We start from the raw sequence: 15445 nt of genomic DNA on the forward strand, positions 1-15445 counted from the left end.
GGGGGCCGGGGGGCGCGGCGGGGGCCGCCGCTGCTGACGGGTGCGCGGCGCGGGGCCCCGTCCGCGGAGCCGGTATTGGCTCCGGGGGGGGGGGGGCGGCATCACATGACGCGGCCGCTGGCGGGGGACGGGGCTGCCGGCCGGCGCCGCTTCCCCGGCAGAGCCGCCGCCGCCGGGCGGGCACCGGGCGCTGCGCGGGCACCGCGGCGGGGGGGGGGCTCGGCCGCGGCATGAGCCGCCGGCGGCTCCCCGGGGGCCGCGGGCGCTGCTGAGGCGGGCGCGGGGGCTGCGGCTGCTCGCCGGGTGCCCGGCGGGGACCATGTGAGGCGCTGGCGGTGCCCGGCACCATGCAGAAAGGGATGCGGCTCAATGACGGGCACGTCACCTACCTGGGGCTGCTGGCGAAGAAGGACGGCGCCAGGAAGGGCTATCTGAGCAAGAGGAGCTCCGACAACACAAAATGGCACACCAAGTGGTTCGCGCTGCTGCAGAACATGCTCTTCTACTTCGAGACCGACTCCAGCTCCCGGCCCTCCGGGCTCTACCTGCTCGAGGGCTGCGTCTGCGACCGCGCACCCTCTCCCAAGCCCTCCCTCTCGGCCAAAGACTCCCTGGAGAAGCAGGTAGGTGGCACGGGGTCCCGCCGCCCCGGGGGGAGGGGGGGGGATGCTCCGGCCCCGCTCGGTGTCCCCCCCGCCGCCGCCCGGGGGGGGGGGGGCTCGGCCGAGGGGGCGCCGCGCTGCCGGCGCCCGCAGCCCCTTTCCCCACCGCTCCCGAGGTCTCGCTGCCGCCCTGGCCGGCGCCGGCACCTGCCCCACGCGTGACCGGGGCCGCGCCGAGAGGGCGCCGAGGCACCCGGGGGCCCGCCGTGCCGGCGCGCTCCCACGCACCCCGGGGCGGCCAGGCCGGTAATTAGCGGGGAGTCGGGCACTGCCCGGGGCGCCCCCCCGGCACGGCTAATTAGCCGCGGTTAATTAGGCGGCTGGCTGCGGCGCGGGGGCGCCCCCCGGCGGCCGCGGGCCGCGCTGTTCCGCAGCGGAGCCCGGCGCCCCACGCGTGTCCGCGGCGCAGCCCCGCGGGAGCGGCCTCCGCGCGCGGCGCTGCGGGCCGGGGGCGCCCGCGCGGCCGGGCCCCGACGCTGCCACCGCCACCAGCACCGCCGCGGCCCCGCGAGTTTTGCCCCACGGAGGTTTTGGGGGAAAGGGCCCGGGGGAGCGAGGAAGGGGCCGCCTTGGCGGGGGGGGCGCACCGGGGGGATCGCTCCGGCCGTGCTGGGGCTCGCGAGTTCGGTTTCAGAATTTCACAGCCTGATGCAAAGTCCGTAAATACGCGTTTTGCGTGCGTGGAGGCGGGGGTGGGAGTCTTCCCCGCCACGCTACCGGGCTCAGGCTCGGGCCCCGGGGTTTGTGAAGGGGCTGGCAGGGAAGCGCGAGTCCCCAAACACCGTGCGGCGCCCGTAGCTTTGGAAACGGATATCCCGGGCTCAGCACAGGGGGAGGCGCAGGGCCTTGTTTTTGCGCCGATTTCGCCCAGGTCCTGCTTCTTGCCCGGGCCGGTTTGTGCTTCAGTCACGGGCACGCCTGGAACAGGAGCCCATCTGGCTGCCCACGTCGTGGGGAGCGCAGAGTCAAGGGCTCCTCGTGCCACATGCCACGTTTTACTTGTCTGCAGTGCTTGTCGCCAGATGCTAATATCTGCAGGTGGAAACAGCACCGAAATAAATATCAAAGGTGTTAGGAGGCCCTTGAAGATTGCAGGGCCCCCGGGCTCCCTCTCGCTGTGCCTCGGGACCGAACAGCAGGGAAGGCAGTACATAACAGGCCTCAAAGCAGGCTTCTGTCACCTGGACGCACCTTTTAGGAGCGTGCGGGGTGGCAGCAAACAGCATCGCACGAAACGTTAGAAACCTCTGGTCAGTCTGTCTAGGTGTCGTTCGCCAGAGTTTTGGGCGCGTCTAAGCGCTCGGGCAACAGAGATGTCTGTGCCAGGTGACAGTGGGATAGGAAGGACAGGTTTCAGCCTGGGAACGCAAATCCTTGTCCATCGCGGCCATAGTTTCCAAAATTACCTCCGGTCTAATGAGCGTAGAGAGGAGCTGGCTTATTGCAGCTGAATTCACCCCTCAAACGCTGCGCTTGGAGCGCAGCAGCACGCCAAGCTGAACGCCCGCGTCCGCGGAGGCACGCCGAAGCCTCTCGCGAGGATTAGGAAGGGTTGTTTTCTCATCGTTCAAAGCCCTGGCTGCGTGCTTGTAGGAGTCACCACACGTTTTGGGTCCAGCTCTGCAGCTCTTGCATAATTTTTGCCTAAGCAGAGCTCCCCGTGCAATGCTGGTGAGCCCTGTCTGAAGGGCTGCAGGACAGGACCCCGGAGAGACCGGCTGGAGTCAAGCGACGGGTTATAAGGATATGAGCCACTTTGATTTAATTGTCTCTGGCTAACCGCGGCACGCTCAGCTCTCCAAAAAGCCCCGCTAGGATAGCAAGGCAGCGCAATGCCACCAAAATCACTGGGCTATTTCACTACTGAGACTGAAATAACATTTGTTGGCAACAGCCGTGCCTTTTAGCAGTCCTAGTCTCGCACTGGAGCAGCCTGGTGGGTACTACACAGGTTTCTTACCTGAGCAACCCGGGGCGTGCGTCCGCGCGGGTCGGGGGCACGCTCTTGTCCTGTGTTGGCAGATACACCCCTTCAGATAGCAGCGTACTGGACGTTGCTCGGTGTTCCTGGCTGGCCTTAAATCAAGCTCGCTAGCCCCATTTTCACTCTTCATGTTGATGCAAGCGGAATTTTACATCATGGAAACATTAAGGGGAGGATGTCACAATCTTCTGATTCCCGAATGCACCTGGCAGAATTATCCTCAATGTAAACGAGGGATTGCTATCACAACGCAGTAAGGTCCTGCCAGATCTGCCTTCACACTAAATATTTACAAGGCCACTGAGCTGCACTGATTTACAAAGGTTTAGCGTCTGGCTCATAATTTTGTATAATTCATCGGGACAAATTTAAATGAAAGCGCTCAAGCACTTGAATGCCCACTGCTTTGCAAACTAATTAATTGCATACCAGATGAGATAAGCAGCAGAATATTTATGGTGCAGGTCTGCAACAAGGTCTGTCCAGGACAGCGAAAGCAAGAAAATGGCTAGCAAAGCCGGCAGGTTTCTGAAAGAAAGGTGTCAGAGTTCTGCAAAACAGATATAATGTTTTCTTGCAGCTCACCCGGTGCAGAGCCATGTTTAGCGTCGCCGCTCTTTGAAAGGAAGGTTCTGAGGAAATTTCTAGCATTGCCACTGATCACCATTAATTGTTTTCTGAGGACATTTATCCATCTAGACAGTTACAGCTTGAACTGTGAGGACAGTGTTCCCTTCAGCAGAGGAGTTTCAGATTTGGATTCTTGCTTAACTGGAGTAAAACCTGAAAGGTTTCATATTCTCCACAAAGGCAAAATTTAAAAAAATAGGTCTTTGAAAAAAACCCTCTTTTTAAAAGTTCAAATATTTTGCTTTGTCGTGGGTTTTTTTTTTTTTTGGCTAGGAATGCAGTGTATTTGTAGCATGTGGCATGCATGAGGCTAAAGGAACAAAGTTATTTGAAAACCCGAAACACCACGCAGGGGATTTGGACACCTCTGGAAACTTTCTTTTCTGTTTACGTCCTGCTTTTCCCCCCCAATGAAATTTTCTTCAAATCAGTTGGATTTTGCAGACTATTCCAACTGGGGGTAGGGCTTCAGAGCGCGGCCCGGCAGGGCGGGGGGCGAGCAGCGGAGGGAGGCTCTGCCGCGCTCGGGGGTCCCGGGGGCAGCGCCTGCCCGCCGCCGGCTGGGCGCGGGCTTGCCGTTTCGGGTGCTGCGGCCGGCGGTTTTGTGGGTGCGATGGGGAGCCCGGGCGGGATCAGGGCGCTGGGCGGCGGAGGCGCCCGGGCTGCGGCAGGGCTCGGGAGAGCCCCGGCGGGCGCTGCCCGCGGCAGGCCCCTTCCCCGCCTCTGCGCTCGTGCAACCCGAGGTCTGCGCGGGCTCGGCACCCGCTCGGTCCCTCTTCTCGGCGGTGGCGCCGTCCAGCCCCGTCCGTGGGCTGGGATCCCTTCCCCGTGCTCGGGAAGGGCAGCGGGATCGCTGCTGGGCTTGCCGCCCAGCTCCGGGTGTGAGGCGCCTTTCCAGGCCTGTGCCCTGGGGCCACGAGTTATTCTCAGCCCACGGCCCTCGCTGGCTCAGGCGAGAGCCAACATGCCGCTGAGTCAGGTGGCAGCGCTGAGCAAACCCCTTGACTTGAAACTCAGAAGCGCTCTGAAGCGACAAGTCTCTTCTTCCCCCCAGAAAGCCTCGGCCGCTTTTGGGGGCGTGCGGTAGATAACTGCAGATGTTTTACCCCCATCTCTGAAGCTTTTGCTGATAATAGGCGGAAAACGTATTGTCTGCGCTCTCAGGGAGGCAGCGGAGACTCGAGGAAACGTTGTGTAACGTGACGCAAAGCTGCAGAGGGGCTGCTCGGTGGGCTGAAGCGCTTGGCCGGGCTTTCCCAGCCTGGCGGCAGCACGTCTGAGCAGGAGCCCGTCTCCCGCGCCCGGAGCGCGCCCGCCCCGGCCCGGCTCGTGCTCCAGGGCCGGCGCGGGAAAGGCACGTTCCTTCGCCGCGGCGTGCGGAGCAGCGGAGCCGCCGCAGGGCTCGGGCGGCTCTCGGGGCGGCCGGCTGGTGCGGGCGCGGGAGCCGAGCCGGTCCCGGCGTGGGCGGCTGGTGCGGGCGCGGGAGCCGAGCTGGTCCCGGCATGTGGGCATGGGAGCCGAGCCGGTCCCGGCGCGGGCGGCTGGTGCAGGCGCGGGAGCCGAGCCGGTCCCGGTGTGGGCGGGCGCGGGAGCCGAGCCGGTCGCGGCGCGGGCGAGCGGGCGCGGGAGCCGAGCCGGTCCCGGCATGGGTGGGCGGGCGGGCGCGGGAGCCGAGCCGGTCCCGGCGCGGGCGGCTGGTGCGGGCGCGGGAGCCGAGCCAGTCCCGGTGTGGGCGGGCGCGGGAGCCGAGCCGGTCCCGGCGCGGGCGGCTGGTGCGGGCGCGGGAGCCGAGCCGGTCCCAGCGCGGGCGGCTGGTGCGGGCACGGGAGCCGAGCCGGTCCCGGCGCGGGCGGCTGGTGCGGGCGCAGGAGCCGAGCCGGTCCCAGTGCGGGTGGCTGGTGCGGGCGCGGGAGCCGAGCCGGTCCCGGTGTGGGCAGCTGGTGCGGGCGCGGGAGCCGAGCCGGTCCCGGTGTGGGTGGGCGCGGGAGCCGAGCCGGTCCCGGCGCGGGCGGCTGGTGCGGGCGCGGGAGCCGAGCCGGTCCCGGTGTGGGCGGGCGCGGGAGCCGAGCCGGTCCCGGCGCGGGCGGCTGGTGCGGGCGCGGGAGCCGAGCCGGTCCCAGCGCGGGCGGCTGGTGCGGGCGCGGGAGCCGAGCCGGTCCCAGCGCGGGCGGCTGGTGCGGGCGCGGGAGCCGAGCCGGTCCCGGCGTGGGCAGGCTGGTGCGGGCGCGGGAGCTGAGCCGGTCCCGGCGCGGGCAGGCGTGCGTCTCGCCCGGCCGGGCTCGCCCCGCCGCGCTGTGAATCGGCCAGCTTTGGGCACCCAGCGGGCTGCGCGCAGGAAGGTGCCCTGTTCCTCACGGTCTAGAAGACTCTACTTTGTCTTCTGGGGCTCTGAGCATGCTTACAGGCTGCTTACGGTCGTTCTGATTATTCGCATCATGCTTATTCAGCCAGAGGGGAATAACGCAACGTGATCTGCGGCGGAGCGGCGTCGCTCTGAGCCCGAGCGCCCGACACCCTGCCGTTGCCGTAGCCGCCTGTGTCATAGGATGGAAAACTCTTCCCCGATTTGTCATGTAAATCCGAATAAGGACGTTTTTGGAAGTCCTGGCCTTCTCGCAGGTGTTCTGTGAACAAAGAAGCTAAAGTCTTTGAATAAATTAGTCTCTCAGCAGTAAACATAACGTAGCTGATGGGGATAATAAAGCACGTTGCGAGCTGAAAGCCGAGCCTGAAGTCGCGCTTATTGCCCCCTGTAGCTGTCGGCTGCCGTAGAGACCTCTGCGAGCCGGAGCAACCTCGCCAGGACTTGTGAACTAAGTAGAGCAAGGTAGATGAAACATACTAGTCCCCCACGAGTGTTCGGGGCTGTATTTTTTTAAAGTGTTGACAAATAGTTTTTAAAAACGGCTCGGATCCCCCATAATCAATACCTCCCTTTGGTACGTCATCGGAAACAGGAACTACATGTCCTTGCACAGCCGCCCTGGTCCGTGGATGTCACTCCAAGTGTACGTTGCTCTTGCGCGGCCAATAGGAAATATTTAGATGTCCCGAGTGCCAGTGAGGTGCAGCTCTTGAACGCTTTTCTGAGATTTTGTAGATCCACAGTCCTTAAAGTTTGCCATGGATGTCTCAAGATCGGATACTTAATCTCCAATTTCCAAAGCTTCTGTAGCTGGATGCCTAGTTAAGCAACCCAGTTTGGGGTAGGGAGATATTATCAGATAAGCTGTCAGGCGGTTTGATTGTTGAGAGAAAATGTGATGTTTTTGCACCAAAACCCTTAGCTGAAGTAATTGCAAAATATTTATTGAAATATTTGGGTTGCCAGAGCCTGGGAGTCAAAAGAGCTTGGTTTATGGTAAGTGAAAAAGACTGAGTGCTCTCACATATGAGAGATGAACAAAAAGCTGAGAAATAAAACAGCATTCAAAAGTCAGGAGGGACTTTTCTCAAAATGAATTCTTTTGGGAAAAATTTATGGACCATTTCTGACTAAGAGATCTCTTGACTTAAAGAATGCTGTTTGGTGCTTCCCATCAGCTTAGTTCCCCTTGATGTGTTCATTTTGGTCTTTGCCTTGACAACCTGCCAATTATTCTGTTGGAGCTTTGTAACCTTTAAATTAAAACTTTTTCTAGGCTCAGGTGCTTTTAGCCAGGCTTTCTGCGAGGAGACGAACATGGTAGTAACTCGGCCTTCGCACCAGGAGCGCGGGAAGCCTAAATATATCCACAGGAAATCTGAATTTTTGAACATAAATTGCAGTTTGTGAATTCAAACCCATGCTACTCACAAATCCACGCGTTTCCCTGCTAGTTTTCGAGGTTTAAACCTGATGCCAAACCTTTCTTTTTCATCAAACGTTCTCATCCAGCAGACTTGTGAAACTGGCCAAAGTAGTAGGGTGAAAGAAGAAAGAACTCTCCCTCCTAACTCGGCCCCATCAGCTCAGGAGGCGGAGATAAATTTTCTCAGCTGCATGCACCAAATTTGCAGATTTCTTGCGAATTCATAGACATGGAGGCAGTGTAGCAATGGCAATATCCAGATGGAAAATTTGGCAGAAGTATGGATGTCAAATATAACCGCGTTTAGGGGACTGGTGCGACACCGTTTCCTTCATTAACTGCTGTAGGGAATAACGCGAACTCTGTATTTCCAAGCCGCGCGCGGAGGGGGGATCGAGCGGTGCGGGGTCCCCCGGGTGCCCGGCTGGCAGCGCCGGGCGAGCGAGATGTCTGCTGCTCGCCTGGGCGCGGGGAGGCTTCCCCTGACGCTCCCACTTACCGCGCAAAACGGATGGGCAGGGGATCAGCTTTTCCGCTCCGTTGCTCCCCGGACAAATAGGCGCATTATCGCTGCACCTCCGAGGGGGCGGAAAAATGCGCGCAGCACTGCTGTCGTGTTTATTCCTGCACAAACCTGCTGCTGGGAGGAAGCGCCGCGCAGACACCCGGGGCTTTAGAGAGCAAGACAGGAGGATCAAATGAGGGGGGAAAAAACAACCCAGAACTGAAAATCAATATTCTAGAAAGGGAAAAAAAATGATCAGTTTAAAAAAAAAAAAAAGTTACTACACAAAAGGAAACAAGTGGGGCCACGTTCCCGTGGGTGAAGGTCTCGCCGCCGCCGCGGGCAGCTCCGGAGCGGAGAGCTCGGCCCCAAGCGGGATCCCGCTGCCGGGCGTTTCCGCGCTCCCGGGAAGGGGGCATCGCAGCCCCTCGGGCACGGTTTGTGCTCAGCTCTGGTGCCCGTGTACGAGCGACGTTACAGCGTGCCCTGAGGCAGAGGAGAGAAATTGCTGCCTCTGGGGTTTCTCGTTATTGTCTGTAAGCAAATGAGCTGCCCGGCCACCCATCTGCTCCCATCTGAGTCGCAGGTCCTGCCTTCCCAGCGCGCACGGTATTTAGGTCAGTGAAGTTAAAAGCTACCGTTGCTTGCTGTGGATTTTTAGACTCATCCATCCAAAGGAGGAAAATTCTCCTCCCTTGCCCTTTATGTCAGCTGTAATAACCATCAGCTCCACGAACGGGCACCCGCGTACCTATCCGCCACGGGCGAAGGGAGGGAGGCGAGTCCCCGGCGCGGCAGGGAGCGTCCCCGGTGCGGCCGCGCGGCGGGGGCAGCGCGCCGAGTCGTGGCCGCCGGGAGCCTCCGCTGGGCGACGCGGCGGCAGAACAAAGCCGCTTTGTGCGCTGCGGAGAGGGGTTGCGGGTCGCTGCTCGCGCGCGCGCGGGCGTCCGTGCTGGGGGCATTTCCGCAGCCGCTCGGGTCCGCGCCGGGGACGAATCCCCGCAGCCCACAGCGGCCTCAGCGAAGGCACCGAGCGCGAGCCGAGGAGCGGGGCAGGGGCGCGCGGGGGTGTTTTATCAAGTTGTAGCTGAAAAGGAAAGCTGTCCTCACACTTGAGGTGCCGACATCAGCCGGGCTCCGCAGCCGCCGCCGCCGCGCTGGCTGGTTTGCTGCCAGAGCCGAGGGTGCCCGGATGCTGCGGCGGCAGGGCAGGGGGGAGGAACGGGTCCCGCGCCCCGTCCCGGTCCTGGGAGCCAGCTGGGGCCAGCGCGGCAGGTCTCCCCACGGCCGTGGAGCATCTCCTAGCTCCGCGTGCTCCCTGACGCGTGGGAGTTGCACGAGGGGCGCGTGGGGCAGAGCGCGGTGACATTCGCTAGCCGGAGCGTGTGCAAGTGAGCCCCGAATAGGTGCGCCGCTCCTCTGCGTGTGCGGTGGCTGGGGGTTTGTTGGAAGCAGATTGGGGAAAAAACCACCAGGTCTGGCGGCGGGTCGGTGCCCGGGAGCAGGGCAGCGGCAGGGCTGCGGCAGCGCAGGCTGGGGGAGCGCGGGGAGGGACGCTGGTGAAGCTGCGGGAGCAGCGTGCAGTAAATCAAGCAGAGAGCAGAGAGCCCTGCTAGAGCTCACCTGGAATGCTTAAACATCTCCGCAGAAGCGCGACGTGGCACATCGCCCTTGAGGAGAAGCAGGTCGCGGGACGAGGGGAGCTGTGTCTCAGGGAACTGCCACAAGGAAACATCCCAGCAAGAGCCCAGTGTGGGAACCCCCAAAGTGCCACGGCAAACACGCGCTCTCTGAAATTCTCCCTTTTCCTTGTATTTAAGAAGTGGAGGAACCCGCGCATCCCTGCCACGGGCGGGTGCGAATGCCGTGTCGAGCAGACACGGGCGTGGGAACGTGCGCAGCCGGGACGGGGCCGGTGGCGATGCCCCAGCGCTGCGGGGTGGGACGCCAGGCCGCCGGGCTCGCCGCTGAGCCCCACGGAAAGCGGGAGCAGCGTTTCCAGAGGGGGCTCGAGGGAGGCACCGTGTCTTTGAGAACCTGTCCGAGCCGTGAGCCACAGCGTCTTGGGGTCGGGGGGACCCACGTTTTGGGGTTGGCAGGGACCTGTGTCACAGGGCCAGCAGGGACCCACATCTCGGGGCTCAGTGGGGACCTATGACTTGTGGTTGGTGGGGATCCTTGACTCAGAGTCAGCAGGGACCCACATCTCAGGGCTCAGTGGGGACCCATGTCTTGGGATCAGTGGAGATCCTTGACTCAGGGTCAGCAGGGACCCACATCTCGGGGCTCAGTGGGGACCCATGTCTTGGGGTCAGCAGGGACCCACATCTCAGGGCTCAGTGGGGACCCATGTCTTGGGATCAGTGGAGATCCTTGACTCAGGGTCAGCAGGGACCCACATCTCGGGGCTCAGTGGGGACCCATGTCTTGGGGTCAGCAGGGACTCGCATCTCAGGGCTCAGTGGGGACCCATGTCTTGGGATCAGTGGAGATTCTTGACTCAGGGTCAGCAGGGACCCCCATCTCAGGGCTCAGTGGGGACCCATGTCTTGGGGTCAGCAGGGACCCACATCTCAGGGCTCAGTGGGGACCCATGTCTTGGGGTCAGCAGGGACCCACAGCTCGGGGCTCAGTGGGGGCCCATATCTCGGGGTCAGCGAGGACCCTTGTCTCAGGGTTGATGGGAACCCATGTCGACTCCCTCCTGGGTCGGCTCCCCGGGGAGCTGCATCGCCTGGAGCCCAGCTCGCCGCCGGAGCGGGACGTCCTCCGGCTGGGCCTCCCACTCTGCCCCCCTGCAGGATAGCGGCCTGAAATGGAAAAGCCGCAAGGTTGGAGGCGGAGGGGTCTTTTCCTCCCCACGCTCCCCCCCAGAACTGCCCGGGCCCCTGCCCGGTCCCGCGGAGGGAGGCCGGGGTGTCAGCCGCCCGGGGAGCGTCGCGTCTGCGGCCCAGCGGGTCCGTGACGCCCCGCGGCGCGGGGACTGCCGCCCGCGCGCCGCGCACCAGCTGCAGCCCCGCTGGCAGCCCCTTCCCTCGGCGCGGCCCCCTAACAAGGGTCGGGTGCGCGTCCGGGAGGGTTTCCTTCCGCGGCGTTTTGCGTGGCGGAAGGGCAGAGCCGTCTGCGGCACTAACAACGCCAGCCGAGGGACAGCAGACACGAGGGAGGACATTTCCCTGGAGATAGTCCCTGCACATTAATCACTCGGGTAGTCTCCTTCATTAATTCAAAGTCATCTGTTGAGGTTCTGGAAGCAGAAATAGCTCCCGAGCAGCATTTTGCTATTGTACTCTCTTGTCTCAGTAAAAATAGCCAAACTGATGCTGGGGATTTTTACAGAAAAAGCGATAGAGCAAAAAGAGTTTCTGGCGGGGGGGGCTGCTGTTATAGGGTTGCGCCAACGCCTAGCGGTCTGGTTACTGGTGTGATCTGCAAACACGAGGATGTGGGTCTCCCACCCAGAGACCCCGGTGGCTGAGATCGACAAGGGAGCTCCACAGACACCAAACGCAAGCTCCGATTTTTAAGCTTTTACGTTGATTATCACGTTAAAAATTTGACGGAGAAAAGAGGTGCAAACAGAGACCTGCAGCTGGAAAATCGTGGAGAAGCGGTGTGCATCTTCCCCCAGCTGCGGCTGGCGTCGGGCTGGGAGAAGGTCTGCAGCGGTGCGCTCGAGCGAGGGCCGTGCCGCGGCGCCCGCAGCAGCCCCGCTGGGGAGAGGCTCCCGCGGCGGGTCAGGCACGATGCCTAGCCAAGGCGCGGTGGTGGCGAGCACCAGGGAAGTGCCATCTGTGCCGGTCACTTCTGCCGCGCCTGGGGGAACTGAGAGCGACCGTTATCGATATGATGGTGAATTGGTGGCTGTCTGCACCGCGCGCCGAGGTCCGCGAAGGAGGCGTGCCTGCGCGCGCGTGGCCGCTGCTCCGGCAGGCTCGACGCCTCCTACGCGAGCGCACGGCTTGCGGCTGCTGAACTTTGCCAAACCGACGGCTGAAGCTGCAGTTTGTCATGCTCAGGTTGCGTTATTGTGGAAAGTTTGGGCTGAGGCAGCCCGGCGATCCCTGAGAGCAAAGCACAGCGCGTTGTTAGCCCGTGCGGAGAAACGCTCGCCGCCGTCTCCCTGCCGAGTCTTCGGAAAAGCTCCAGGTTGGAGCGGCCCTGCAGAGACCCGCGGGGGCCGGGCAGCAGCGTTTGCCAAGCGTTCGGCTTGCAGTGACCTGCTGCGTCCCCGCGGTTTGCCCCTCGCTCCTGCTGGTCCCGAGGCATCGATGGCGGCGGGGACCGAGAGCGCGAGCAGAGGGCTGGGGCGGACCGTAGGCGAGTTGCGAAGGGGAGGGCGCCGGTCGGGGCGGGGGTGAGGAGCGGAGGGGCTCTCGCAGGGTCTGCCGCGGCGCCGGCTGCGGTGGATGGCCCGCGATGGCCGGCTCTTCGGGCGGCGCGGGAGGCAGGGCCTGGGGAAAGCGGGGTAGCGGTCCGGGAACCGCCGCTGCCCTTGGTGCGGGCGCAGAGGGGCTGGCGGCGTTTCCTGGGTTTTTTTTTTTTTTCCCCCGTTTTCCCTTTGTGGCCTTAAGCGTGTTTTCTTGTCATTCTTTTTAGGCAGAACTGCCACATCCGCTAGGCGTCTCCTGAAGCGCAGCGCAAGGGAGAAGGCGCGTCTCCGCGCGGACGGGGGCTTTGCGCGCCGGCGGGCTGCCGGCGGCGGAGGAGGGCTGGGAAAACGCCTCCTGAGAGAGGCTTGAGGAGCCGCGTCTGCTGAGCTTCTCAGAAAGAAGAGCGAGAGGTGGTTGGATGAAGGGGCGCGAGCGCCTACGGGGCTGCGAGTTGAGGAGCCCTCGGAGCGAGCGAGGAAGGGCGCAGGAGGAGGGGAACGGAAGCTGCGCAGACCGTTGATGTCCCTCAGCTGGGCAGCGATGGCCCCTTAGCTAAAACTGCCCTGGGGAAAGCCGTGGCCTGGGGGATGCTGGAGGTCGGCGGGGGGGGGATGATCCTGCCCCTTCCTGGCCTCCGGTCGGGCGCCGCTCAGCGCTCCGGCGGCGGAGGGGAGGCTGCCGCCCGTCCCCGTCCTCCCCGGGTGGCCGGCGCGCGGAGCCCCTGTGGAAGCGCTCCCGGGCCGTCGCGTGGGATGTGACAAGAGAGCCGGATCGTACTTTAGGAGGAGATAACAGGCGGTGGGAGTTTTATTATTCAAATACAGACTGACTTCCTCCTTTCCAACGCGCTGCGCTTCCTGGGTGCTGTACGGGAGTGAATCCGAGCGACGGAGCGAGCTGGGACGCCAGCGTGCTCCGGTGGCGGGCCGAGGCCGCGAGCGCCGGCCCGGCCGAGGGGAAGCTCGCGGGCCGGCGTCCTCGGGGTGGGGGGAAAGCCGGCGGCCCCGGGCCAGGGGCCCGCGCGCAGCCCCGTGTCCGCGCCCGGTTTCCCCGACGGCCCCGGGTGAAGCCGGAGCGCTGTGAAGCGAGCCGGAGGAGAGGCCTGATGGCTCCTGGGCTGGCAGGGGGCCCCCGTAGGGCGCCGCCGGGGCCTCGCGGGGCTGGCGACGCTCTTGGAGGCGCCGCTCAGGGCCGAGGGCGCCGGGAGCTGCGCCCGGCCAGCCCCTTCCGGCCCCGTCCCTGAGGCCGCGCGGTGAGGAGGCCCTCACGGCGCCGTGCGAGGAACCGGCGGTTTCCCCCTCGCCGAGAGGAGCCGTGCCGGGGCGAGGGGCCGCCCCGTTTCGCGCTGGCCTGGCGTCCTCGGGCGCCGAGATACCTGCCGAGTCGGGTCCGAGGTCGAGCTCGAGGGCAGGAGGAGCCCTTCCTGGCAGGGAAAGGCTTGCTTGCGCGAGCGAGCGGGCTAACCCCGTCCTGCCTTCGCTCCTGCAGCATTACTTCACCGTTAACTTCAACCACGAGAACCAGAAGGCGCTGGAGCTGAGGACGGAGGACGCCAAGGACTGCGACGAGTGGGTGGCAGCCATCGCCCGCGCCAGGTACGGCCCTCTGCAAGCGCGAAGGCAGGGCCGAAGCGGGTCCCCTGCGGGCGGCGGCGGCGGCGAAGCGGCGTCCCCGGGTGCCGGCGGCGGCCGGGAGCGGGTCCCTCGGGCCCGCGCCGCTTGCCGCGCCGCCCTGTCGGGGTTTCGTCCGAGATAGCACGAGCGCTCGGAAGAGGTCCTTCAGAAGCTCGCGCTCTGGCGATGGCGCGCGGGGCCGGATGAACGTCGCGCGCCGCGGGCTCCTAGCGAGAGCGGGGTCCGTCGGGCGGCTCGTGCCGCAGCTGTCCTCCTCCCCGGGCAGCTCTTGGAAGGTGGTAGGTGAGACGGGTTTGGCCTTTTTACCCTTCGCCGTGGCCGACTAGTTCCTCGACAGTTTGCATTCCGTTTTCCTGTTTTAATCCTCGTTGTATCCGAATACACCCAAATCCCAGTCCTGTCCGTGCTGAGCGACCCCGTTGCCAGGCTGGGAGAAGCGGGTGCAGGTCCGGGCGGCGGGCGGGCGGGCGGGCGGGCTCGTCGGCCCGGGGCCGCAGCGCCCTGACGGCGGCGCCCGCCTCACAGTTACAGGAACCTGGCGACCGAGCACGAAGCTTTGATGCAGAAGTACCTCCATTTGCTTCAGATCGTGGAAACGGAGAAGACTGTTGCCAAGCAACTCCGACAACAGATCGAGGACGGGGAGATCGAGATCGAGCGCCTGAAAGCCGAGGTAAAGAGCGCGTTGGCGCTCCCGGTCGCCCACCCCGGGCCGGCGGCGTTGTGCGGCCGCCGCGCAGGCAGCTCGCGCGGGTCCCGGCCTGGGCCGGGCTGCCGGATGCGGACGGAGAACCGGCCGCGGCGAAGCGCTAGGAGATGCCCCCGCGGTGTCAGACGCGTACGGCGCCGAGGAGAGATGGAGGCTCCTTATTTTAATGTTTTGCCTTCTTTTTTTTTTTTTTTTTCTTTTTAATCGTATGTGACGTGACTAGACCCCCTTTCTGTGGTGCATAGCTGGTGTTACGATCTGTGGGGTGGTGCAAAGCTAGAGGAAGAAAGGGGAAGGGAAGGGGCGCCTGTATCCCCGTGGGAAGGGAATCCGCCTTTGCCAAACGCAAGCTGCAATCATTTTGGTAGCCCAAATACATGGGGGGGTTAGCGTAAAGGGTTGGTGGGGACGGGCGCGTCCCTCAGGTCACGCAGGCCGTCGCCCTGGCGTCGTGGCGGGGGCCCTCGGAGCGGCGGGGAAGCCCAGCCGCTGCGCGAAGGGTGAGCGGTGCCGCCGGCTCCGGCAGCCCCGGGCGGGCGCCGCCGGGGAAGGGCCTGTCTCGAGCCGGACCGCCGCCGGGGAAGGGCCTGTCTCGAGCTGGACCGCCGCCGGGGAAGGGCCTGTCTCCAGCCGGACTGCCGCTGGGGAAGGGCCTGTCTCCAGCCGGACTGCCGCCGGGGAAGGGCCTGTCTCGAGCTGGACCGCCGCCGGGGAAGGGCCTGTCTCCAGCCGGACTGCCGCCGGGGAAGGGCCTGTCTCCAGCCGGACTGCCGCCGGGGAAGGGCCTGTCTCCAGCCGGACTGCCGCCGGGGAAGGGCCTGTCTCCAGCCGGACTGCCGCCGGGGAAGGGCCTGTCTCCAGCCGCCCCGCCAGCGGTCCGCGGCCGTAGCCCTCGGGCGGTCCCGCATCCCGGGGCGTCTCCCGCCGTCTGGGCTGTCCGCAACCGTCTGGAGGCGGCCGGGATGGAGGGTTTGGGGCGCTGCGGAGCTTTCTGGCGTACCGGGGGTTTTTTCCATCTCGAATCAGGACAAACGTTCAAAATACCTGAAATTCCCACACATGGCAGACTGTGTGTAGAGAGGGGCCAGGTGGACAGGAGCCCTGCGGGGACTATTGCGTTTTCGTAGCTTCCCGTTGTAACCTTTTGAATTGGACCG

General features: G+C 64.0%; 1 protein-coding gene across 2 annotated transcripts in view; it reads left to right on the forward strand.

Moving 5' to 3' along the window:
• The first annotated feature begins 285 nt into the window (after nucleotides 1-285).
• Nucleotides 286-15445, forward strand: part of RASGRF1 (Ras protein specific guanine nucleotide releasing factor 1) — a 46564-nt gene continuing 31404 nt past the window's right edge. For both annotated transcript variants that reach the window (XM_068958367.1, XM_068958368.1), the window contains exons 1-3: nucleotides 286-623; nucleotides 13434-13540; nucleotides 14105-14252. In XM_068958367.1, coding sequence (XP_068814468.1) covers nucleotides 348-623; nucleotides 13434-13540; nucleotides 14105-14252 — 531 coding nt within the window. In that variant the 5' untranslated portion in view covers nucleotides 286-347. The remainder of the gene's footprint in view (nucleotides 624-13433; nucleotides 13541-14104; nucleotides 14253-15445) is intronic.

Source organism: Struthio camelus, chromosome 12 (genome assembly GCF_040807025.1).
Source record: "Struthio camelus isolate bStrCam1 chromosome 12, bStrCam1.hap1, whole genome shotgun sequence".
Taxonomy (NCBI): Eukaryota; Metazoa; Chordata; class Aves; order Struthioniformes; family Struthionidae; genus Struthio; species Struthio camelus.